A 25,234-nucleotide genomic window follows, 5' to 3' on the forward strand; every position below is an offset into this window, starting at 1 on the left:
GAAAGTCAATAATAAAAATAACATTGGGTCAATTTCTCCCCCAACCAAAGGAATGAGTTTTCTAACGCTTTATTTACATTTTGATGGTGTATTAATATAGTGAAAATGACAATCTATTCCTTCACAAAGAGTTATTTGTATTAGAGAACACGAAGTACTTTAAGTTTAAGGATTGTGCTCGCAGGCCAGCCAGTTTGGGTTTGAATCCTATTCTCCTCTACTTATCAGCTGTGTGACTTGAGGGAAGTTACTTGACCTCTCTGTGCCCTGGTTTCCTTATTTGGTTAAGTAGGAAAATAATAATTCATAGAACTTGTGGGAGGATTGAGAGTTGATACAATAGTGTCACACAGTGCCTGGCACATAGTAGGCCTTACATAAGACAAAGCTGTTATTTATTCCTGGCAGTAGGATGCTCTTCCTGGCCTGATGATGATGTGTTTCATGTGCTGGCAGGATCAACTGTCTTGTTCATAGCTCAAGTTGTGATCAGGGAAGAATACTAAGCCAAAACTGCCTCTTAAGCACCTGTCAATTACATGCTTGTGTTTTACAAAGATTCAGTTACAAGTTCTGAAGGCATTTGACTGAAGCTTGAGATGAGGAAGGCATTGGTGTTGTTTGCAGCTTCTGGGTTAGCCCAGTGGTTCTCTGGTTGGAGTCCCCTGACCAGAAGTACCAGCAGCCCCTGGAACGTGTTAGAGACGCAAAGTCCGCGGTCCACCCCACAGCTTCCGGGTACCTCAGGTGGGACCAGCCATCTGAGTTTTAATGAGGCCTCTGGTGGCTCAGTGTGTAGAGCGAACACGGGTTTCTCTGGGTGGGAAACTGAAGAAGCTGTCAGTCTTTAGTTTGGCACATGCCCGGGTTGTAGGTTCGATCCCCAGTGTGGGGCGTGCAGGAGACAGCCCATCAATGATTCTCATTATTGATGTTTCTATCTCTCTCTCTCCCTTCCATCTTTGAAGTCAATCAAAATATATTAAAAACAAAAAAAGGAAGCAAAAGGGTGATGGTCTCACTCACGGTCACAGGGTTAGTGGCTGAACCCAAACTCTCTAAAGCCAGAGCTCTTAACCACTAGGATTTCTTGCCTCCTGCGTCTTCCCCTATTCATAATGAATCATAATCTATCCATTTCATTACAGTGCATCCCGTCCCGTTCATGGCAATGTCCTCCTACTTCTTTTGGGTGGAATTTTAGGTTATTGATGAAAATTTAGGTTATTTCCAATTGACCCCACTATAAATAACAGCAGCGACCATCTTTTGAGTAAGATGTTGTAAAGAATGCCTATGCTTATAATTAGTCAAGGTGAATACCGACTGGCCTCCGAAAACCAATCAGAAGCTCATGCCCAGATGTCGGCAATGTCAGGACAGCAGCTTGCTGCTCATCTACACGCTTTCATGTGTCTCACTTGATGGGAATGTGATCAGAAAGCAAAACTGCCCTTTTCCCACTGCAGTGAAAGAAGCAGCATCTTCCTTTCAGGCAAATAAAATCATTTCCTGCCTGGTGTGCCCTACTTAGAAGCAATTTGCTGTATGGGCTTCATAGTGAAGACCCTGCAAGATTGATTTGCGGTTTTACAATAATGTATGTAAAGCACCAATTAACACCCTAGGCCTCTCTTCAAAATGCCTGGGGAGAGAAGTAAAAGGAGCATCATTGTTTTAAACAGCCGGGACCGCCCTTTCCCAGCGAGGTTTAAAGAAACTCCCAGTCCCTGTGGGTGGGAGAGTCGAAGGCTGGCTTGGGACGGCAGGCGATCTGGACACAGGAGTCAGGCTCATGTGGCCAGGAGCTCAGGAACCGCGTGGCTGGGTGTGGGTCCTAGTCCTTTCCATATTGAGGATGGGGAATTAGTCTACAAACCAAAGGAGGATTTGGAGGGTGTGTGAGGGTATTTATTCCTTTAAATTAGTCACTCACTAAGTATTTGTGCAGAGCTACCAGGTGCACTGTGCCAGCCTCGGGAAGGTAGTGCCAAACGAGATCCATCTGGTCCCTGACGTCAGCAAGCTGACGGGCCCCAGGGCTCATGAAACAAATCAGAGTGGTCACAGCAGGTGGAGAGAAGGTCACTGGGCCCCTGAGCCAGCCTGGGCATCACAGGGGACCTCCCTGAAGAAGTGATTCGTGAGAGGATGAGCAGGAGATAACCAGGAGAGGGTCTGGGAAGAGGGGGCGACTGAGGATGAGAAAGACTGGGCCCATGTGAGGAGCAGGCCCATGGGAGAGGCAGGGTGGGTGAAGGAGGTGGAAGTGACAGAGGGGTACTGCGCCTCTGGGGAGCTGGGTGCCAGGAGAGACTGGGGTAACGGGGCTGTGCAGGATGGCTGATGCCTTTGTTCTAGAAACGTCCTGTTTACTGTGTCTGTGGACAGCACAGGGACGTGGTGGGTTTGTTTTGCGGCCTGGGATATGGGCTTTGGGAGACAGGGGCAAAGGGTCCGAGTGGGAGGGGCAGGTCTGAGCGTGAGGAGTGGAGGGCAGCCCTGGGGTGTCTTTACGGGAGCTGAGGCTTCTGTGATGCCCAGGTACAGCCTGCACCCCAGCCTGGGAGAGCATTGCCAGCGTCCCTGGGGCCCACGGGCCACTTTGAGTCTCAGGGGGACCAGAAAGCGTAGGCTGGCCCTCAGGCCCTTCCACCCCCATCTGCAAGGTCCTTCTCCCCCTTCACTTGCAGGTGTCAGGGCCAGGATTCCTCCCCGCACCTGACAGCCCTATCCTCTGGCTGATACAAGCTGCTAGTTACAGTTGGCTCTGTAAGTTCTCTTTACTCCAAATCCATGAACCTAGGTGTAGCTATTTTGAAGCCACAGTGTGTGGTGGTCTGTGATGTGCATCACACTGAGGAAAGGGAGCCCCAAGAGGCCCCAGCCCTCAGCAGGAGGGACCAGAGACCCACGGAAGGACAAAGGACAGAGACTAAGCTGGGTCCAGGGATGAAGATGAGGGAGGGACAGGAGCAAAGGCAGAGCTACAATTGTCCCGCGGGGCTGGGGGCTGAGCCTGGACACTCATCAAAGGGTGGAGAGGAGAGGGCAGAGGAATGGGCTGTGATAAAACTTTCAAGGAAGCCACTTTCCTGCCTGTGACCCACACTCAGCACCTCCCACCCCCATTCTCCACAGGAGAACAGATGTCTTTCGAGGGTGCCAGGCTCAGCATGAGGAGCAGAAGGAACGGCACGCTGGACAGCACGCGGACCCTGTACTCCAGCATGTCCCGGAGCACGGACGTGTCCTACAGCGAGAGCGTGAGTCTGGGGACGCCCAGCCGCCGCCGCCCTCCTGTCAGAAAGCATCACTTTGGCACTCAGGATTCTCTGGGGACCGATGCCCCTTCTTTAGAAAGATGACATCTCAATATGTAGTATTTTGTCCTGTGGGTTATTTTTGTTGAATGGAGAAGCATTTTCTTTTCTGTGTTGTTTCTCATGCAATCCTTTGTAACCTTCGTAAGTTGTTGAATAATGCGTTTCTTAACCGACTTTTATGAACATGTAAATGCTAACCTTTTAATAATCAGCTTAATAGTCAGTGCTCGGTGTTCTTGCTTGCAGCCTTGTTGGTTCACCTCAGAAATGATTCTTGATTCTAAGTTCTTTTCTTTTACTCTAAGGCTGGGCCTTGGTTTCTTCTTGCCAAAGCTTCTCTCACCTGTTCCCAGCCAGTGGCCACGCGGCCCTCAGGTTGCACAGACACGCCTGTCGTTGCTATTGGATGAGCCGGCCTGGGTGGGGGTGCCGGAGAAGGCTCTCTCCCACGTGCTGGGCACATGGCTGCGGTTCCATGGGCTGACCTGGGACACATCAGGGAGCTGTAGGAAAACAGAGGAGCAGGCGGGTGCTTCCTGCCCCCTCCCCACACCAGGCACCTTCTTAGATGTTGCCCCTGGTCTCACCTGGTCCTGTGAGGAACACACAGGGGACAGGGACGTGGTGGCCTCTGCTGTGTTGTCCTCTCCAGCCTTTCTGGATGGAAGCTGACTCAGGTGTTGGTGCACCGCGGACCTTGTTCCAGGAGAAGGACTGTCCCTGTCCCCGTTTTTGTGGTGCATGTCTGGTGATGGCCTCCCTGGGGGTGAGGAGTCAGGGCTGGTGTTGGTGCCAGCAGCCTGACTTGGGAGGACTACCTTGTGTGATGGTCTGAGAACTCCAGCTGCCAGTGCCCGGGGACCTGAGGGCAGTGGGTTTGGGTCGCCAAGCCCCTCTTTCCCAGGGCTGGACAGCCCCTGAACCCCACGACCCACTGCCAGGCATTCTGAGCTTGCAGGTCATTCACGGGACAAGCCTCCCTCTCTCTCCACAAGGGACTCTTTCTAGGGATGCGACTTTGCTGGCAGTGGTGGACATTGTTCCAGAGTGGTCCTACCACTTTGCTCACCCACCCACAGAGGGCACGAGCCCGCTGCCTTGCCCTTCACCCACTTTCCGTGTCCCGCGCTTGTTAATGCTTCTGACCTGGGTGTGCCACGGGATGTCACTGTGGTCCCCCTTCAGACTGGCCTCATGGCTGTGGGGTTGAGTTTCTGTTCACACATTTATGGGGTGTTTGTGTGTCTTCTTTTACTAGATGCCTGCTCAAGTCTTTGCCACTTTCCCATTCGGTTGTGTCTCTCACTCTTAGTAATTTATAGTTCTTCATATATGCTGTTTGCCAATCCCATGATTAATACATGTTGCAAGTATCTCCTCCTACTTTGAGGAGTGTAGGTATTTTTGAAGTATTTTTCATCTGTTTCCAAAGTTTGCTTCTGACAATTAAAGGGAAGCCTGTGGCTTACACAGTCTTTTGGTTGCTTGTCAGAATTAGGTCACAGATACCATACCACCTTGTCGCTGGGGGCATGGACAGCGCTTTTGGAATATATTTCCTTTTGAAAAGCAAGCAAAAGAGGACTAGAGTCAGCAATACTGTATTATTTATGCTGAACTATCAACAAATGCTTAAATTCCCCTGGTAGCCTTAGAGATGGAAAAACATAATTTGTATATACACTGAGTGGCCAGATTATTATGATCTCTGAACTCATAATAATCTGGCCACTCAGTGTATATCCTATATAATAAAAGGCTAATATGCAAATTGTCCCCTCAACCAGGAGTTCGACCAGCAGGCAGGCCGGCCAACCGCCCATGTCCCCTCCCCCTGGCCAGGCTGGCCGGACCCCACCCATGCACGAATTCATGCACCGGGCCTCTAATTTATTGAGTGGCCAGATTATTATGCGTTCAGTGATCATAATAATCTGGCCACTCAGTATATATATTATGACTTTCTTATAAGATAACTCCAAGTAATTTTTAGAAAAATTTGCATTTAGTTATAAAAATTTAAACAAATGCCTCTTTTTACAAAGTCTGTGCACTCTAAAAGCATGAACGGATGAGGATGCTATGAATATGTAGTAAAAAGTCTTAGAACCTTTGAAGTAGGCGCAGGTCATTTCAGTATTCGTTAGTCACAGCAGGGGGAGGATAAATTGGTAATGTGCTGTCCAATGTTCTTTCTCCAAAGGACTTGGTGAATTTTATTGAAGCAAATTTTAAGAAACGGGAGTGTGTCTTCTTTACCAAAGACTCTAAGGCCACGTAAGCAACTGTTTTCCCTCCGTTTTTGTTTCCATGTTCGAACGTAAATTATTAACCAACGTTTCAACAAACAAACAAATGATCACTAGTCCATTATTGAAGTTGTCTCCATCTTGCAGTTCTCAGAAATGGTGCACGAGCAGGGAGAATTTGGCAAGTAGCTTGAAGTTGGTCCCTGGAGCGAAATCATTTTGTTATATATTTTTAGCTTTGGCAATCATTGGTAAAGGCTCCAAGAGAGTCTGTGGCTCCCTTCAGCACTCCCACAAGCCCGGGAACCCCTCTCCCCCTCAGAGGCCTGTGGCAATGCATGTTGCCATTTTGTAGTGGTTGGCAGGTGACATTGGGCATGTGCACGTGTGCAATCAGACTGGCTCTCTGTCAGGCCTTCCCTCCTAATTGGGTGTTCATCTACTGCGAGTCTCCTGTGTGCTAGAGCATCAAGGCTGGGAGCAGCCCCCAGCAGCTCTGCCTGAGGGAGGTCCTCCGTGGATGTTAGCCAATGAGCGAGTGAGCGAGTGGATTTCCTGCTGATCTGTCCCACAGAAGATGCACATGGACCTCAGTGCACAATGTGGTCCCACCTCCCTCTCCTCTAGTTCCCTTCTGCCTTTTCTCTTCTACCTGCTAAAGAAGAGTCTAGCTGTTAACTGCTGAAGAGTTGATGCTGTAGTTTATAATTAAAGCACTGACTCTCTGCTGAGCGGAGGTAGGAACAGAGGAGGGTGTAAGGACAAGCAAGAGCAGGGGCATTAGAATCAGCCCAAGTCCAACCTTGGCCTGGCTGCCTGCTCACTGCATGGCCTTGAGCCAATTATTCTCTTTTCTGAACTGAAATCTCTTTTCCTAAAATGCTAGCAAAGTATTATTCGTCATGGGTGTGGTAAGGATTCAGTGGGGTAACACGTAACCACCTAGTATAGTGCCTCAGAGTATAAAAGGTTCTTAATAGATGAGTGTTCTTACTTTGCGTGAAGTAGAAGATGACCATCAGAAAAACTAAGGCTCTCTCTTTGGTCACTGGTATGAGCTTACTCATCAATGTCATTCTGCTCAGGGAAAATGTGTGCAAGTGTGGCTACGCCCAGAGCCAGCACATCGAAGGCACCCAGATCAACCAGAACGAGAAATGGAATTACAAGAAACACACCAAGGAGTTTCCGACTGATGCCTTTGGGGATATTCAGTTTGAGACTCTGGGGAAGAAAGGGAAGGTAAGCAATGGTTTTCTACCCTAAATAGCTAATATAGCAATTATTTAGGATAAAAACTCGGGCTACTTCGAGTTACCTTGAACTGTCCAATAGTATGGAGGTGGGAGATGGGTGGTCAGTCCAAAAACTATCACAGAAAAAGAGAAACCTTATCTATAATAATAAAAGCATAACATGCTAATTAGACTGGACATCCTTCCGGACGTCGTTCTGGACCAAGCCGGGGCTGCGAGGGAAGCCCGGGTCCCGGGTGCCAAAGAGAAGCTGGTGCCGGAAGCCGGGAGAAGGAAGGCCTACTCTTGCATGAATTTCATGCATCGGGCCTCTAGTAAAAGTATAAAAGCTATGGTTAGATTATGTGCAACTGGAAAGTTGGCCTTGCAAGAAAGGCCTTTGGAACCTCAGATGATGACCGGCTCCACACCCAGCGGCCTGTCTGCACACTGCAGGCACTCCTGTGACGCCATGCTGACTCTCACTGCTGCAAGAGGACTGATGAACACTTTCGTGAATTGTCCTGTTTCCTTTGGCATAGGGCATTCTTGAGTATGCAGATGGCCCTGAATAAGGTCTACACACACCCACTACACACCCCACCCACGTTGCAGGCTCTTACATGGGGTTTTACAGCAACGTTAAATGATCGTTAACTGTGTCTCCTCAAATCCTCCCATTTCCTCTATTTCAATGACAGAACCACTCACAGGTGGCTGAAAGCCTGGGCCTTGACTCCCTCCATCCACGCCCACCCACTCCCACCCCAAGCCCTGTCCTTGCAGCCCTGGAAGGTGACCCAGCTCCCTGCACTGCTGTCTCTTCCCGGGATCTCTGCCCTGGATGGGCCAGCACTGTGTCTAGCCTCCCACAGCTCCCCCTCCCTCAGCCTTGTTCCTCAGTCTGTAGTCCTCTCTCTCCCTGAAGGAAACCCTAAAGCATAACTAAACCCCACCCATGTCTGCTCCGCTGAAAACACTGCACAGGTGCCCTTAGGATAAAGTCCCAAGTCCTCCAGCTGGCTTGGAGGGCCCTTTGGTGGCACCCGCATGCCCCCAGTCTGCTGCTCTCCTTCCGCTTCCCCATGGGGACCCTCCTTAACTGGGTCCCCTAGGAGCAGGTAAGCCCGGGGATCCCTGGTGGTCAGGAGAACACGTGCCCACCATGACGCTTTCCCTCTTCCCACAGTATATCCGATTGTCCTGCGACACTGACGCGGAAATCCTGTACGAGCTGCTGACCCAGCACTGGCACCTGAAAACGCCCAACCTTGTGATTTCTGTGACCGGAGGTGCCAAAAACTTCGCCCTGAAGCCACGCATGCGTAAGATCTTCAGCCGCCTGATTTACATCGCTCAGTCCAAAGGTGCGCTCGTCTTCGGGGACAGAACGGAATTCTCACATGCAGTTTGTGCGCAGAATCCAGATGCTGTAGAATTAGATAATTAATCATTCTCTTGTAAAAAGTGAGGACCTTAAATGAATGGACAGGGAGCTCTGGCAGGTGTGGGGGGTGTTGTGGTTCACAAACTAACTTTACAATCAGTGTTAAGGTGCTTCCGTGTGGATAATTTAATGTTTTCTTTAAACGTCTAAGCTTTAATTTTCTTATTTCTACATAAAAATTTTTACCCAGAATATTCTGAAAAATCAAAATTTATTGATTTGCTCTTTATATCAAGGATGGACTTTTGGAAATAGCAGGCCATAACCACCAGATTTGATGGAGATCAAAATAAATAACTGGGGCTTTATTACTTGAAATATTAGCTTAGCATTTTTTATTTTTAAAAAAATATTTTTATTGATTTTTAGAGAGAGGAAAGAAGAAGGAGAGAGAAAGAGAGACATCGATGGCTGCCCCCCATGCCTGCTATGGGGGATCGAGCCTGCAACCTCGGCATGCGCCCTGACCAGGAATCGAACCAGCAACCTTTTGGTGCATGGGATGATGCCCAACCAATTAAGCCACACTGGCCAGGGCAGCATTGTTTTCTTTTTAACTTTTTATTATGAAAATTCCTTCAGAAGAATTATATGAATAATACAATGAATGTCTATAACTCTTCACTAAGACTCACCAATTGTTAACATTTCCCCACAATTCTCTTTCCATAAATATCTACATATTATGATATTTTTGGAATCATCTGAGAGTAAGTCATAGGCATCATGACAAAACCCCTGGCCTGGAACATCTACTGAGATGATGTGGGGGGCCAGAGCTGGAAAGTCAGTCATCTGCCTGCACTCTGCATGGGCCACGTGGGGTGCTACTTCACTTCCCAGGGCCTCATTTGAAAGGGGAATGTGGCCAACTGTGAGCACAGGACGGGAACCTTACTCAGAGCCAGCTGAGCCTTTGCTTTCTCCCTCATTGATAGGCGCTTGGATTCTCACTGGAGGCACCCATTATGGCCTGATGAAGTTCATCGGGGAGGTGGTGAGAGACAACACCATCAGCAGGAATTCCGAGGAGAACATTGTGGCCATTGGAATAGCGGCTTGGGGCATGGTCTCCAACAGGGACACACTCATCAGGAATTGTGATGTTGAGGTATGGGCAGGATGGGAGGAGGTCTGTGAGGTCACATGGGAGAAAGATCAGGGTGTGGGGCTCTGGCCTGAACGTTGGGGCTCTGTGATGGCGTTAACTAATGGGAAAGTTGGCCTTGCAAGAAAGGCCTTTGGAACCTCAGGAATTAAAAGCAAGGATGACATAATCTAAGAATTCCTGGGAAGGAGCTGCCAATGGATGTGTTCAGTTCATTAAAATCTGTTCCCACCAGCCCTGACTGGTGTCTCAGTTGGTTGGAACATTGTACTATACACCAAAAACTTGCAGGTTTGATTCCCAAAAAGGGCACATACCTAAGTTGTGGGTTAGATCTTCAGTCGGGCACATATGAGAGGTAACCGATCGATGTTTCTCTCTCTCTCTCCCACCCATTCCTTCCATTCTCTCTAAAAAAAATCAATGAAAAAAAATCCTCAGGTGAGGATTAACAGCAATAACAACAACAAATTCATTTTCTAATCCCTAAACCCTGGCACAGGTCTTTCCATATGATAGATTGTAAGCAAATAATATATTTGTGCATATCAATGTCCACCTCTACCTGTATACAGGTACACACAAAATTACATGTGTATGTGTATCTGTGTATATGTGTGTGAATATATATGTATGTGTCTGAATGTGTATATATATATATATATATATATATATATATATATATATATACTATGTGCTATCCTTTTCTGAATGCTATCAATTTCAATGAATTTACTCAAAAGAGCACAGATGTTGGAACAAGAACTGGATTGGGAAGCTGACCATTGCACTGTCACTGGTCACTTATGTGATAAAAGGCAAGTGACCCAACCATTTTGAACCTTCATTTCTTTATACTAAAATGAAGGCCTGTACTATAAGATCTCTAAGATGTTCTGAACTTAAGAATCTGGGAAGAGGTATCAATGTAGCTGAACGCAAAAGGTTAGCCTTCAGAGGAACCTATAAAAATATCATCACGCATCTTGGCCGACAAACAGAATCTCAAAGACAAGCTTCTATGTGCTTTCCAGGGCTACTTTTCAGCTCAGTACATTATGGACGACTTCAAGAGGGACCCTCTGTACATCCTGGACAACAACCACACCCACCTGCTGCTGGTGGACAACGGCTGCCATGGACATCCCACAGTGGAGGCGAAGCTCCGGAATCAGCTGGAGAAGTACATCTCTGAGCGCACCATTCAAGGTCAGGACTCAGGGAGCGGGACACTGGACAAACATACTAACAAGAGCAGCAGCAGTAGCATCAACAATAGTAGCAACCAGTTATTGAGTGAAGCATGGTGAACCCACCCGATTAATCTCCTATTCCCAAAGAAGAGCTGTTATTTCTCTTCTTTCTTCAACATATTAGGAGTGCTTTGCCAAGGTCACTATGATAGGTACCCTTCCCTTCAACATGCTGGAGCAATGACAAATGCTGCCTTGTCTCCCTCTAGAGTGTTAGGATAGAAAGCCCGCTGTCTCTTCTGCTAGACAACAGTTCAGAATAAATAAAATCCCTGATGGTAAATATGAGCTCACAAAACAGAGTCATTAGCTGGCATAGAAATGATAAAAACCAGCCTGCTGGTTTAATAGTTGAGTGGTTTACTTCTTTGCTTCATGGCTACTTCTATGTAAAACAGCCACCTAATAAGGGGAGAATGCAGAATTTATTTGCCATGGAAAACGAACCACTCTCTTTCTTCCTGTTGTTGAGATGCGTTCTGTTGTGGAACCAGATTTGCTCGTGATGTAGTGATCTATTTCGTAACAGGGAACTGCTGGAGATGTTCTCAGCTTTACACTTTCATCAATGGGACATACAAGAAGGATAAACATTTCTATATGTAATGCTCTCCGTTGAGAGAATAAATAGTTATGCAAATTTTTCACCAGCTCAGAAAAGCATAGGATTATGCAAATCAGTGAGTGTTTTTATTGTGAGGATAAACTTGAACCTGGCCTAATATATGTTAGCAAAAGTAAATCATTTACAGACTTTAGCATTTTAAATACCAGTGACAAATTGCAGCATGACCTGCATCATGCTGTTAGCAGCTTGAGACACAAAGACACATCTAGCGTGATGAAGGGGTAAATAGTGAAGTCCGTGAGGTTTGTAGCCATCACCCCACACCCAGGGCTCACAGGGAAGAAGCTCCTAGTCCTACTCTCCCTGGTCGTAGGTGTCCTTTTATTTAAAAAAAAAAATAAAGAATAGGTATTGTTTATTTGGTTAAAATATTTTATGTGTATCATTATTTTCAAATGTGGGATTGTGACCAAAATGTAGATGGCCATTAAGAATTTATCAAATAGATTATTGTACACTGAGTATTTCTAATGAGTCCCAAAATAAGTTTTACGTTCATGTTTTACAGATTCCAACTATGGTGGCAAGGTCCCCATTGTGTGCTTTGCCCAAGGAGGAGGAAGAGAGACTTTAAAAGTGAGTCTTGATTTGGTTTTCTAGAAGATTGGTTAACAAGCTCACTCATTTAATTTGTATTTTTAGGGTTTGGGGACTCACCTAATCTAACCTGACTATTTTCACTAGAGCAAGTCAGTAGCATCTTTCCCACCACACAGTGTTTCCCTACCAGGCTTAGGTTGTCTCCTCAGCTAAGATTTAGGAAGAGAATTTGCAGCGACATGACCAGTCTGAATACTCATTGTTGGCTTTGGCCATCAGCCTGCCAAAGAGAAGGGTTGGCATGAACTCATGAGACTTAAGGATCATAACCAGCATGTATCTGCATGCCACCCCATCTGTGTGGAGATGAGTTGTGATCAGACATACAAAGACTGACACCAAAACCCTGTCCTATATATTGAGCTTAACCACCCACATGCTTCCTGGGCATGCAAAGTCTGAGAGTCCCATGTGAAGGAATCTGAAACCCTAAGTGATCCTGAGATCATGGAAAGCTTCTAGAATGATTCTGACCTACATTGTTGAGCAGTGAGCAAGAATTCTGCTTCCCACTGTAGACTTGACATTACTGATCTCGTCTTGCCCTGCAGCTAGACATCTGTTCCAACTTCTCAGAGAGCATTAGTGTGGCCACATGTGGGTGAGTATTCAAAGGCATGAGCATCATATTCATGATAGCACCTTTCCAGGAGTAGGATAGCATAAGGAAGTAATTTTACTTCTCTCTTTTAGTTAATTTCCAGGTTGGCTTGCATATCCCCCCATTTCCCCTAAACTAATGTTTTAACTCTAAGACAGGGTTAGATTACAGATATCCGAGGTCTTTGACCTTCTCTCCTCTTTTTACCAGAGTTCACCTCTACAGTTACAAGCAATTTCTGTCAAAGTTATTTGGAATTTTATAATCTAGCACTTCTCTTTGTTTATTCTTTTATATAACAACTAGAGTTCCAGTGCATGGATTCATGCACCAGTGGGGTCCCTCGGCCTGGCCTGCTCCTTCTCGCAATTCGAGTCCCCTTGGGGGATGTCGGAGAGCTGGTTTCGGCCTGATCCCCGCAGGCCAGGCCGAGGTACCCCACTGGTACACAAATCTGTGCCCCGGGCCTCTAGTCTAATCTAATAATAGAGGAATATGCAAATTTGTCCATTACAGCATCACATCATGACCAGATCAGCAGGCTGTGTCCCTGCCCTCTGCTCAGGCAGCTGCAAGGCCCAGGGTAGGATAGGATACGATAGGAGGGGATAAGAAAAGAGAGGGACAGGAAGGCAGGCCTGCATGCAGACAGGCCAAGAAGAGAAACAGAAATACAGAAAGGGAACAAGAAAAAGATGCAGGAATGAAAAAGGGAAGGAAACTGCATGCGAAAGGGGGTGGTGTCCGCGGGGGAGGGGGGCGCAGAGCAGGTGTGGAGAGAAAGAGGGAGGGAAGAAAAGCAGGGATCGGGCCTAAACTGGCAGTTGGACATCCACTGAGGGCTCCCAGATTGGAGAGGGTGCAGGTCAGGCTGAGTGACCCACCGCCCCCCATGCATGAATTTCATGCACCAGGCCTCTAGTATGCTATAAGATCTTTGGTTAATCTTTTCCCACCCTCTCCCCTCCCCTTTTCATCAGTCTCTTCATGTTGCCATGCCTGTACATTGAGCGTCTATCCCCTGGTGGTCAGTGCGCATCATAGCAACTGGTCAAACAGTTGAACGGTCGAAGGTCACTTAGGCTTTTATATATATACTAGAAGCCCAGTGCATGATTTAATCATGCACGTGTAAGCTGTCTGTCCGCTGGTCGGCAGCTCCGAAGTCCCTGGGCCCCTAGGGCGAGGCGGGGCGGGGGCGTGGTCCTCCTGCAGCCGGAGCCCAGGCCAGGGTCTTGCCTTTGCCTCCCGCCCAGGAAGGCTGGGGCTGCCGCCACGTGCTCCTGCGGCCCAACTGCCGCCAGACTCCTCCCCGGGGAGCCGCGCCGCCCACCGCCCGCCGCCCGCCGCCTCCAAACCTCCAAAACGCCGGCTCGGCTCGCTGCCCCAGAGGCCTGTCTGTGCCGCAGCACAGCCATGGCGCAGACGCTGAGCTCGCGTCGCCGCTGGCAACGCGAACTCAGCGTCCTGCCGGCCCAATCACCACCCCAGCCACCCTGAGTCCCGCCCCCTGTGTCACCCGCTGGCCCAATCATGGGCGTAGCGGAGTGATGGTAATTTAAATATTACCTTTTTATTATGTAAGACTAGAGGCCTGGTGCATGAAATTCATGCACGTGTGTGTGTGTGTGCCTCAGCTCAGCCTGCACCCTCTCCAATCTGGGACCCCTCCAGGGATGTCTGACTGCCCGTTTAGGCCTGATCCCAGTACGATCGAGCCTAAAGGGGTAGTCGGACATCCCTCTCACAATCCAGGACTGCTGGCTCCCAACTGCTCACCTGCCTGCCTTCCTGATTGCCCCTAACTGCTTCTGCCTGCCAGCCTGATCACCCCCTAACCACTCCCCTGCCAGCCTGATTGGTACCTAACTGCTCCCCGGCCAGCCTATTTGCCCCTAACTGCCCTCCCCTGCAGGCCTGGTAACCCCTAACTGCCCTCCCTGCAGGCCTGGTCCCCCCCAACTGCCTTTCCCTGCAGGCCCGATCGCCCCCAACTTCCCTCCTCTGCCAGCCTGGTCACCCCTAACTGCCCTCCCCTGCAGGCATGATTGCCCCCAACTGCCCTCCCTTGCAGGCCTGGTCCTTCCCAACTTCTCTCCCCTGCTGGCTATCTTGTGGCGGCCATCTTGTGTCCACATGGGGGCAGCCATCTTGTGTGTTGGAGTGATGGTCAATTTGCATATTACTATTTTATTAGATAGGATATGATTTTTCATTCATTCATGCATCAACAGGTATTTGTTGAGCATCTGCTATGAGATCTATTACTGAGACCATCCTATCTAATAAAGAGGGAATATGCTAATTGACCCTCACACCATCGCAAAGATGGAGGCGCCCACAGCCAACAAAGAGGGGATATGCTAATTGACTATCCTGCCCTCAAAGATGGTGGCGCCCACAGCCAATAATGAGGGAATATGCTAATTGACTGCCACACCCTCAAAGATGGTGGCACCCACAGCCACAAGATGGCGGTGCCCAGTCCCCTCAGCCCTGCAGGGGTGGCAGGCATGTGGCAAGGCTGGGCCTGCCCCCAGGTGGGCCCGGCCACTCTGTATGCCTGCCTCCAGAGTCCCCCAGGTCCCTCAGTCCCCCAACTGCCCATGGCTGGCCTGAGGTGCAAGCATGCCTCATATGGTGGCTGCCCAGCTGCCCAGGGCTGGCCTGAGGCGCAGGCAAGCCTCAGTGGTGGTTTCCCAGCTGCCCAGGGCTGCCTGAGGCTCAGGTAACCAGGGCTGGCCAAGGTTTGCACTGCCGGCAGTGGCAGCAGCAGAGGTGTGATGGGGCGTCGCCTTCCCCTGATTGCTGGGTCACCTCCTGCCCCTGAGGGCTCCCAGACTAAGAGAGGGGGCAGACCAGCCTGAAGGACCCCCTCCAGTGCATGAATTTTCATGCACCAGGCCTCTAGTTGTTAAATAAAACTCTTCTGGGAAAGACTTTTCAGAGGAAAATTAAAATAGAGATTTTTTTCAATGTGAAATTATCAGTTTGAAGAAATAGCAGTCACATAAAAGAGGAAGAGAATGGAGAGAAAGTAACTGAAAGATGATTACATTTATCATCTTTCTCTGAAATTTTTGATTTAGAATTCAGCTTTCCAGATAGCTGCTGCAGGCCTAGGATGCTGCATTTCTGCAGCCTTTTCCAGGAATGTCTGCTCAGCCAACTCACAGCCCAAGGCACAGAGCACAGAAGAGAGGAGGGGAAGAGGGAGGACACCAACTCTCTCAGCGCCCTCTTTATCACCCCTACTCCCGCCCAGCACAGCCTTATAGCTGGTGCAGTGTGAGGCAGAGAAACATCCCAGCTGGTCTGTGGATCAGCCTTCTGTTCGCTCTGATGAAGAAACCACACACTGTATGGGCAACATTTGCTCTAAACAAAGTGTTTGGTCTTGGCTAAAGGAAGATGCTTCACAGCTCTGTACCCATATGGTCTCACTGTCAAGGGGTTAAAATTCTCATACCTGATTCTTTTGTGCTGGCTGCTCTGGTCTTTATACAGGATGTGAGAGTGTGATAGGTGTGTATCCAGGAAGCAATTTTTTTTCTCTTTTAATTAAAGGGGCAAGGGAAATTAGTTGAGGAGGGAAATATGAATCAATATAACACAATGTGGCTGCTGCTTTGAAGGTGTTTTCAGACCTTAAGAGTATGAATATTGCTAACCTTCATCTGAGAAGCTAGCAACGATAATGTCAAATGCTGTCACTCAAATCTATGGTGTCAGTATTTGGAATGATCGATTTTGTACACAGGGATATTTTCAAGCATTTATTGATGGAAAACTTCAATTAGTCACATGTACCCTTATTATGGATTTTGGCATTAGTACTTTTCGCATTCAATGCCAACAGCAAACATTTTGTTTGCTTCTGATCAAGACTAAAACCCCAAAGGGAAAGTGCAGGGATGACATGTCAATGTGTTTGGTTAACCACATTGATTTAGAGCAGTGGTTCTCAACCTTTCTAATGCCGTGACCCTTTAATATAGTTCCTCATGTTGTGACCCCCAACCATAAAATTATTTTCGTTGCTACTTCATAACTGTAATTTTGCTACTGTTAATGAATCGTAATGTAAATATCTGTGTTTTCTGATGGTCTTAGGCTCTACAGCAGCGGTTCTCAACCTGTGGGTCGCGACATTAGAAAGGTTGAGAACCACTGATTTAGAGCCTTGGTCCCAAGCTGGGTTTCTGGTTGTTGTGACTTTTCCATCTGACGGTGTCTGTCTCCCCTCTCCCAGGCCATCAACACCTCCATCAAGAGTAAAATTCCCTGTGTGGTGGTGGAGGGCTCGGGGCAGATTGCTGATGTGATCGCAAGCCTGGTAGAGCTGGAGGACACCCTGACCTCTTCCATTGTCAAGGAAAAGTTGGTGCGCTTCTTACCCCGCACCGTGTCCCGGCTGCATGAAGAGGAAACCGAGAGCTGGATCAAATGGGTGAGTGGTGGGGGAGACTTCAGAGGACTCAGAAACGGGAAGCCAAGTTCATGGGAAGGGAGAACGAACACCTTACATGCCTGCCTCCACCAGCAGCTGTGGCTGTCTTACACTTTCTCAGTGACTTGAAACTGTGCCATGGCCCAAACAATTTCTTAGTGGAAATGGAAGCTCACACAAGTTCAATGACTTGCCAAGCCTCCGTACCTCATAAGGGGTATCATGTGGGTTTACACTCAAGTCTGTCTGTTTGCAAAGCTGGTCATCCCTCTTTTTTTAAAAAAAAAAAAATGTTACCCTCATCTGAGGAGATGTTTTTATTAATTTGAGAGAGAGAGAGAGAGAGAGAGAGAGAGAGAGAGAGAGAGAGGTGAAAGAGAAACATGGATCGGTTGCCTCCCCTACACACCCAACTTGCTTCCTCCTCTAGAAGTAGTGCTTCCTCCCCAAGCTCTCCAATGGCTGAAACCATGGAATTAGGGGGCTCTGCCTGTTCCCCAGAGCTTTGATTTTATAAAAATGTTTTACAATGAACTATTACAGAAAATTCCCAAAGGATGATAGAGCAGATCCCTTCTTTAGTCACCCAATCACTGAGTCCTCTTGGCTCTTATTCACATTGAGCCTTCCCTGCCTATAGTTTAAGCCCTTATGACCACACTTGGATGATTTTTGTGATTTTCTGTTGCTCTTTTCTCATTTATTCATTCACTCAGCAATAGAACACCATGTGCCAGGCTTGCCCCCCCCCGCCCCCCGCCACACACACACACCTGTCAATGGGCCCCTCAGCTTTTTGTTACATGTGTCCTTATATAACCTGTATTCTCCCTGTGGTCAAGGACTTCTTATTTCCAATTTAGAAATTAGACTCTATGGGCACAGGAACTTTAGGTGGGGGAAGGAGATCTGGAACTGCCCTGTAGATGGTATTTCATAATAAAAAAGTAGAATAAAAGGTTGTTTTTTTTTTACCAAAAGTGTGAACTTTATACTCCTAATGTCTAAAGCCAGTTGGCTGACAACTCTGTTCTTTACATGTTCAGCTCAAAGAAATTCTTGAAAGTTCTCACCTGTTAACAGTTATTAAAATGGAAGAGGCTGGGGATGAAATTGTGAGCAACGCTATTTCCTATGCTTTGTACAAAGGTGAGTGAAAATAGCCACTCTGGAAGCCTCAGCTTTGTGTTGCTTCCTAAGACTTGCATTTATGTTTTAAATGGCTTTACTGAAATAGAATCTTGTGCTTAGTTTTGATTATGGTCGATTAGAAGCTACAATAACTACTGTTGACCTGCTGAGTTAAATTTCCTTCATTACATACACTGAGTGGTCAGATTATTATGATCTCTGAACGAATAATAATCTGGCCACTCAGTGTATATCCTATATAATAAAACGCTAATATGCAAATTGTCCCCTCAACCAGGAGTTCAACCAGCAGGCAGGCCGGCCAACTGCCCATGTCCCCTCCCCCTGGCCAGGCTGGCCGGACCCCACCCATGCACGAATTCATGCACCGGGCCTTTAAAAAATATATATATATATATACTGAGTGGCCAGATTATTATGCATTCAGAGATCATAATAATCTGGCCACTCAGTGTATTTTTAATAGAACAAAACATTTTTATGTCATTAAAATGCTGGTCAAATCCAATCACAGCACTCTTCAAAGACCTTCTCTAACAGTGGCTTAGAGTTATTTTTGTGTGTCTCAGACTCCTCTGAGAATGTGGTAAAGCCATAGCATTTGCCCTTGGGTTCCACATATGTGCACACACACTTCACACACATCAGTGATTCTGCATCAGTTTCAGGGTTTACAAATCTCCTGGAGCCTAGGAGTAAAGTTCAGGTTAAAACTTTTCACCTATGATCTTGGCTAGAATTCCATGAAGGTGGATGTTACCTGAAGTAAATAGAACCTTGGCAAAGACCATCTAGAGTTGAGCTTCCTGATTATGGCTGTAAGGTATGCAGAGCAGGGCAAGGCACATAGGAAGTGGGATTTAAACATTCGCTTTTTATTGGAATCATTCTTATTGTGCTTGCCAGAAAGTTGGTTGTAAGAATATTTATTAAAATAGGATTATACCTGTAGAGAAACATAGACCAGAATATATTAGCTCTGGAAAAGACAAGTAGAACATTGTTGTAATATGGCATTATTTCATAGATTTAGATACAGTGTAAGTCAGATATGGTCCTTGAAATATCACATTTACAGAATCTGAATCTATGGAAAAATATCAATATACCGTTTACATGGTTAGAATATGAAGTGGAAAGACATTATTACCACTTGAATTGATCCTCATTATATACTTTGGGACATTTAGAATATTGATAAGAATGAGTGAAAATAAAACAAAAGGACAGTTGTGAGTGTCTGCTTCTTGAAGAACATGCTTAGAATCCCCTGGGGAAAATGGCTCTGCTAATGGGTCATATGGAATGGCTCTGGCCCTTTTATTTCTGGGCCTTTGGTGGTTGACTCTGCTGCCCTCTTGTAGCCTTTAGCACCAACAAGCAGGACAACTGGAACGGGCAGCTGAAGCTGCTGCTGGAGTGGAACCAGCTGGACCTGGCCAACGATGAGATTTTCACCAACGACTGCCGCTGGGAGGTACGTTAGCAGCTCTCCTGGCTATTCCAGCCTCAGGTCTGGTCCATTTCTGACAAGGTCTCTGGTATTGGTTCTTGTAAAGGGTTGTTTTCTGGTCCATCAATTTTGCCAGGCCTCCCTTTCCTCCTTTGTAGTATGGGGTAACAATATTGACTTAGTACGATTGTTGTGAAGAGATGATAATAAATGCACTGATGGGAGAACTCTCAATCCATGAATGCCATCCACATTTATAGCCCTCAGCCGTGATGTGAGAGCCGCTTCTCCACCTGGGTGCAGAGGTGCAGCTCCCCTGGCAGTGGGTGGGCAGGAGGATGGGGAAAATATGTGCCACATGATTGGAATGGGTGTCAGCAGTAGCTTTGCTGAAAATGAAGACAGCCGGACTCATTTGGCTCCCTGCCCCATCTACCTAGCCAGGTTCTGATAAGAGAATTGCCAGCAGTGAGATGCATTGGAGAAAGTAGCACAAGTTGGTTGAAGACACACAGTGAATGTCTTAGGGCTAGAGGATTGGGGCTCCCCGCCAAATAAGCACCTCCAATATGGAAATTTTATGTTCAGAAAACACCATTTTACCCCAATATAGTGACTTTTCTCACTTGCAATTTGATCTGAGTTATAGAACCACACTTTCCAGGGACGTTTTCTTATGTACAACTACAGTTAAATCAGCCACAGGAGCTCTGTTTGGTAGGAACTATCATAAGCCGTCACACTTGGACCTGCAAGGCTGAGGGTGTCTTTGTTCTCAGCTCCTTCTGAATTAATCTGAGTCACTCGTGAGCAGCTGGGATTTATTTAATTTTATACACGTATGAATAGATTTGAAGGTGCATGCGTTTCATAACTGGCATCCTTCGCAGCCAGGTTCAGAAACCACTTTTAGGCCTACTGTTGTATAATCAATGATGAAGACTTGATTTATATTAACGGGTAATAAATTTTAATAACAGAATGCAAATAAAGTAATGACTTATGGATTTTTAAATTATTCATTCCTGCAGCAAACATTATCTTGTGTTTGGTCTTTGCATTTAATGAACTGCATTACACATTGCAAAGCTTTAGTTAGTTGAGGGAAAGTATAAGTAGATGTAGTTAATTGATTCATAAATGGATCCCTATGTGAGAAATGGTCTATTTAAGTAAGGTCATATGGTATAAATAAACATAAACTCAGGCACATATTGAACGGTGCATTTAATTTTATTAACTCAGCCTAAGACAGTGAAGGAGGAAGGGCATAATGGCTAAGCCCTTATGTGAGTTGTATGAATGGACTCTGGAGGCAGCCCATCAGCCTGACTTAACCTCTGCAAGGCATTTAACCTCTCTGTACCTCAGATCCCTCAGATGTGGTGTGGTGGAGCCTCCTCATGCTGGCTTGCAAGAGCTGACTGCTAAGGCTTTAGAGATTTTACGAGTCAGTAATTAAATACCATCATTATTAAAATTCAACTATAGCCCATCCAGGGTGACTCAGTGGATTGAGCGTCCCCTCCATGTACCAAAAGGTCATGGGTTTGATTCCTAGTCAGTGCATATGCCCAGGTTTCAGGCCCAATCCTTGGGAGGCAAATGATTGATGTTTCTAGCTCATCAATGTTTCTATCTCCTTCTCCCTTCCTTTCTCTCAAAAAAAAAAAAAATCAATAATAACATTTTTAAAAAATTCAACGATATAGACTTAGAACTAAATACATTTTATTAAAACACAAAGGTAATACATAGTCAAAACTCATGGCTTTTAAATTATTTTACTACATTTATTATTGTTTAGACTCTGGGCATTATTTCTGTCTGTTGCATCTGCATGCTGGAAATAGTGCAAGTGTTATGCTACTTCAGCTCTATTTTCAGTTCTGCATTCAATGATGGCACGTTGGCAGCTGGAAGTTAGCCACAGTGGGAGCATTTACACAATAGGAACTGGCAAGACTACAAAGTGGGGTCTGTTATTTTCTTCCAGAGAGCTGGTTGCTAAACATTTACCAGCACACCACTGCTCATCTGAAAATGGAGATGATAATAGCAGTACCTACCTCATTGGGTTGTTACAATGATTAAATTGGATAATGTTTCTGTAGTGCTTAGGAACATTGGTTCATATTAAATGATATATAAGTATTTGTTTAAAAATACATAAAAATAGTTGGAATAATGGTAATGTTGGTGTGAACTTTTACATCACACAAAGCAGTCTCGTTGTGTTAGTTCACTTGCCCCTCACACCGACCCATGGGGGACTTTCTCACTTTCCTGGTTAACAATCCAGGGATTCATGAGTACCACAGGAGGGGGTTACTGATATTTGATTTTTTAAAAAAGTATATGTTTTTATTTCAGAGAGAGAAAGGGTTAAGGAGAGGAGGATAGAAACATCACTGATGAAGGAGAATCATTGATGGGCTACCTCCTGCACGCCCCTTACTGGGGATTGAGCCCACAACCTGGGTATGTGCCCTGACCAGGAATTGAACTGTGACCTCCTGGTTCATAGTTCAATGCTCAACCATGGAGCCACACCAGCCGGGCCTCATTCTTTTTGAGGGCCTGCTCTGACCTTGAATTTCTGAAAGCATCTTGACCTATGTTATCTCATTTCATCTTCACAAGCACCTACGTATTTTCTAGAAGAGCAGACGGAGGCTCAGGGAAAATCTTGTTATACTGAGGCTCAGGTCACACATCTGGGTACTTGTAGCAGCACGATTTGGAAACAAAGATGTGTCAGTGGTTCTCAAAGTGTGGTCCCAGACCTGTGGCAGCTCAGGAATGAGCTGGGAACCTGTTAGTAGCACAGATGATCAGACTCTGTCTCAGGCTTGTTAAAGGATGGATTTGGAGGTTGACTCCAGCACCCTGTGTGTAGTAAGCCTTCTGGATGACTCTGGTTGATGTCTGAGGACCACTGCCCTATGCTATCAAGTGGGTGACCAGTGTAAAGGCAAACAGATTGAGAAGGAATTGTGAAACTGGGTACAAGGCACACTTTCCCTGAGGACAGAGGAGAAAGGGCAGCTGCCTTCCTTAGGACAGCCACCTCTCCCCTCCCTGCCCCACCTGGAGCCACAGTGTAGGTCCTGAGGGATCCTTGACTGTTCCCTCTGTAGGCAACGTGTGATTCCCAGGAATCCAGCACTAGACAGCAACCGCCAAGGCTGCCGTTAGCAGGAGACATTCACTACACCAGGGCTAGGGGAGTTTCAGGAGTGAAGTGGGCTGGGTGGACCTCAGTGAGGATTGGTGGGGTCCCCGAGGACTGGAGGACCCAGGTTCCAGGAGCAGCTGCCACTCGGATCCATGATGGTACTCCATGTTGTCCAGGCTTCTGGATTTTAATGCTGGAAAAGTGGATTTGTATGAACTTTCTAATTTTTAATGTTGGCAACTGAATTGAATTGTAAGAAATACTATGGAAGACAAACGGAACATATCTGAGACCTGTTGTGACCTGTAGACCACCAGTTTATGTCTGAACTAAATGGTGCTTGTCCTTTATTAAAATTCCCAATATGCTTCTCTGGAATAGGTTTTTATCAGGATCCCAGAAAGTAGAGCTAAAGATAAATGATAACTAGGTACAATTGTCAAGTATTTCAGTGATGCTGTTATGCAACATGATTAGGTATGTTCTTGGTGGCATGTGGCTTGAAGGCAGCAGAAGATCCCATGACCCAGAACAAGGTGTTGGCTGTTGGTGGCTCACAATCAGTGTCCACTAGAGACTTCGGGGAGATGGTATGAGCTGTACATTCCCCACCCCCTGAGTGCTTCCCTTATGCCAGGCTCTGGGATAAATCCTTGACCAACATCATCCCTGCATGGGTGTAATTATCTCCACCTTACCACAGCAGGAGGCCAAGTCACATCCAAGCCCACATCTGGCTGATATAAAAAATCCTACTTCCCCTGTGTGTGAATTATAATCTAATGTTGTATTTCAATGGATAGATATATTTTATTCTCAAGATGGGAGCTCAGGAGAAGTTGAAGATCCTACTACTTTGTGGCTGGGAATATGATGTGTCTGAGAAAGGCCTTGTGCTTCCTTTCCTGGGCCCAGGGTGTGAGTATTCTCTCTGCTCTTTCTCCTCAGTCCGCCGACCTTCGGGAGGTCATGTTCATGGCTCTCATAAAGGACAGGCCCAAGTTTGTCCGCCTTTTCCTGGAGAATGGCCTGAACCTGCGGAAGTTTCTCACCAGCGACGTCCTCACCGAGCTCTTCTCCAATCACTTCAGCACCCTGGTCTATCGGAACCTGCAGATCGCCAAGAATTCCTACAACGACACCCTCCTCACATTCGTCTGGAAACTGGTGGCCAACTTCAGGAGGAGCTCCAGGAAGGAAGATAGAAGCAGCAGGGACGAGACAGAAGTAGAGCTTCACGTATGTAATGGGAGGCCTGTCTGCTTGAGTTCTCTCTCTGGTCTTCTGAGTCTTCCTTCAAAAAACTTTCCCACTCCCTACCTCATCACTGTAAGGTAGTGAACGTGTTGGCGTTCTTATTTTTTTCTACTGCCTTTACTGAAGATAATGAGTCTCCCTGGTGAGTTTTCTGATGTCTGCTTTTAAGGTCTTTGCTTTATTTCAAACTACTTGTTGCAGTGTTTCTTAATTACAAAGCTCAGGGAACAGGGGCACAGGCATAGCTGCCTATTCATGTCTTAGCCTTTTGGACATGACCTGCCTAAAATTGCTCTCCACTGCCCACATAAAGGACTGAAGAACTGCCACATTTTCTTTTGTGGATAAAAGGGGCAGTGATTATTTCCAAAGGGATGACCCAGGTTCCCCTTGGAGAGGATGCTGTGAATGTAACACCTGTATTCTCTAGGCCTTCCTATCTTAGGCACAGGCAGTTCCCAGCTGCCAGCACCTGCAGCTCTCTGCTCTGAGCCCGATGCCTGCAGATGTTCATACTTCATGCCTGCAGTGGATGTATGAACAGCCTCCCTGTAAGGACAGATAATTCTGAGGCATGTATGCTGCAATGGGTCCCAGGGCTGCCTAGCGGGGCTGATCTCTAGCTAACCACCATGACAACTTGTTGACAATACGCCTCAATGGGTTCTTTCCTTTTAGATCTCATTTTCTCAGATGTCTGTTAGTTTTTCTGGGCTCGCCTCTTAAGTAAACTACATGTCTCAGGATTGCTTCGGGGGAAGCTAGGTCATTGTCTTTAGTGACTCCAGGATTTTAATATGTGTGCCTATATTGTAAAAATCTAAATGGCTTGGTATTTAAGAAGTGTTTAGGAAGCTTCTCTTTGACACTATTTATGTTCAAACCCTCTGCAGTATCCATAACCAGGCCTAAAGCAGTTTGGACCTCGGTAAAACCTGTATATAGGAAAATACACATCCTGTTGTTTTCTATCTGAAAATGTTCCCCTGGAAGATATGGGGTGCTGAATAAGAGCTGGGGTTTTAACTAATGTATTAGGAATCAAAACGCCAAAGAGATAAGCCACAGCTCTGTGTTGTGGTAATTGAACTTAACCAAACTATAGGAAAAGTTAGAATTTAGTCTGAATGCTTTTTCTAGATGAGAAATAGATTCATAGGATGGAATTGCTTGCTCTTTGGCTGTCAGAAGTCATTCAGTGTTCAGATTGTTCTCGGCGCCACTTTCACCCTTTATACCTCTCCCTTTAGTTGTACATTGTCTTTTATGACCGATAAAAGATTTTATGTCAAATTAT

The 25,234-nt window shown here is 46.5% G+C and overlaps 1 protein-coding gene across 1 annotated transcript in view; it reads left to right on the forward strand.

Moving 5' to 3' along the window:
• Positions 1-3,149: 3,149 nt before the first annotated feature.
• Positions 3,150-25,234, forward strand: part of TRPM8 (transient receptor potential cation channel subfamily M member 8) — a gene marked incomplete at both ends in the record, with an annotated part of 53,879 nt that continues 31,794 nt past the window's right edge. The window contains 11 exons of the mRNA XM_079782040.1: positions 3,150-3,266; positions 5,530-5,603; positions 6,661-6,817; positions 8,000-8,177; positions 9,196-9,368; positions 10,400-10,574; positions 11,755-11,822; positions 16,700-16,897; positions 17,944-18,046; positions 19,414-19,526; positions 23,629-23,919. Of these exons, the coding sequence (XP_079638166.1) occupies positions 3,150-3,266; positions 5,530-5,603; positions 6,661-6,817; positions 8,000-8,177; positions 9,196-9,368; positions 10,400-10,574; positions 11,755-11,822; positions 16,700-16,897; positions 17,944-18,046; positions 19,414-19,526; positions 23,629-23,919 (1,647 nt within the window). The remainder of the gene's footprint in view (positions 3,267-5,529; positions 5,604-6,660; positions 6,818-7,999; positions 8,178-9,195; positions 9,369-10,399; positions 10,575-11,754; positions 11,823-16,699; positions 16,898-17,943; positions 18,047-19,413; positions 19,527-23,628; positions 23,920-25,234) is intronic.

Source organism: Cnephaeus nilssonii (genome assembly GCF_951640355.1).
Source record: "Cnephaeus nilssonii genome assembly, chromosome: 10".
Classification (NCBI taxonomy): Eukaryota; Metazoa; Chordata; class Mammalia; order Chiroptera; family Vespertilionidae; genus Cnephaeus; species Cnephaeus nilssonii.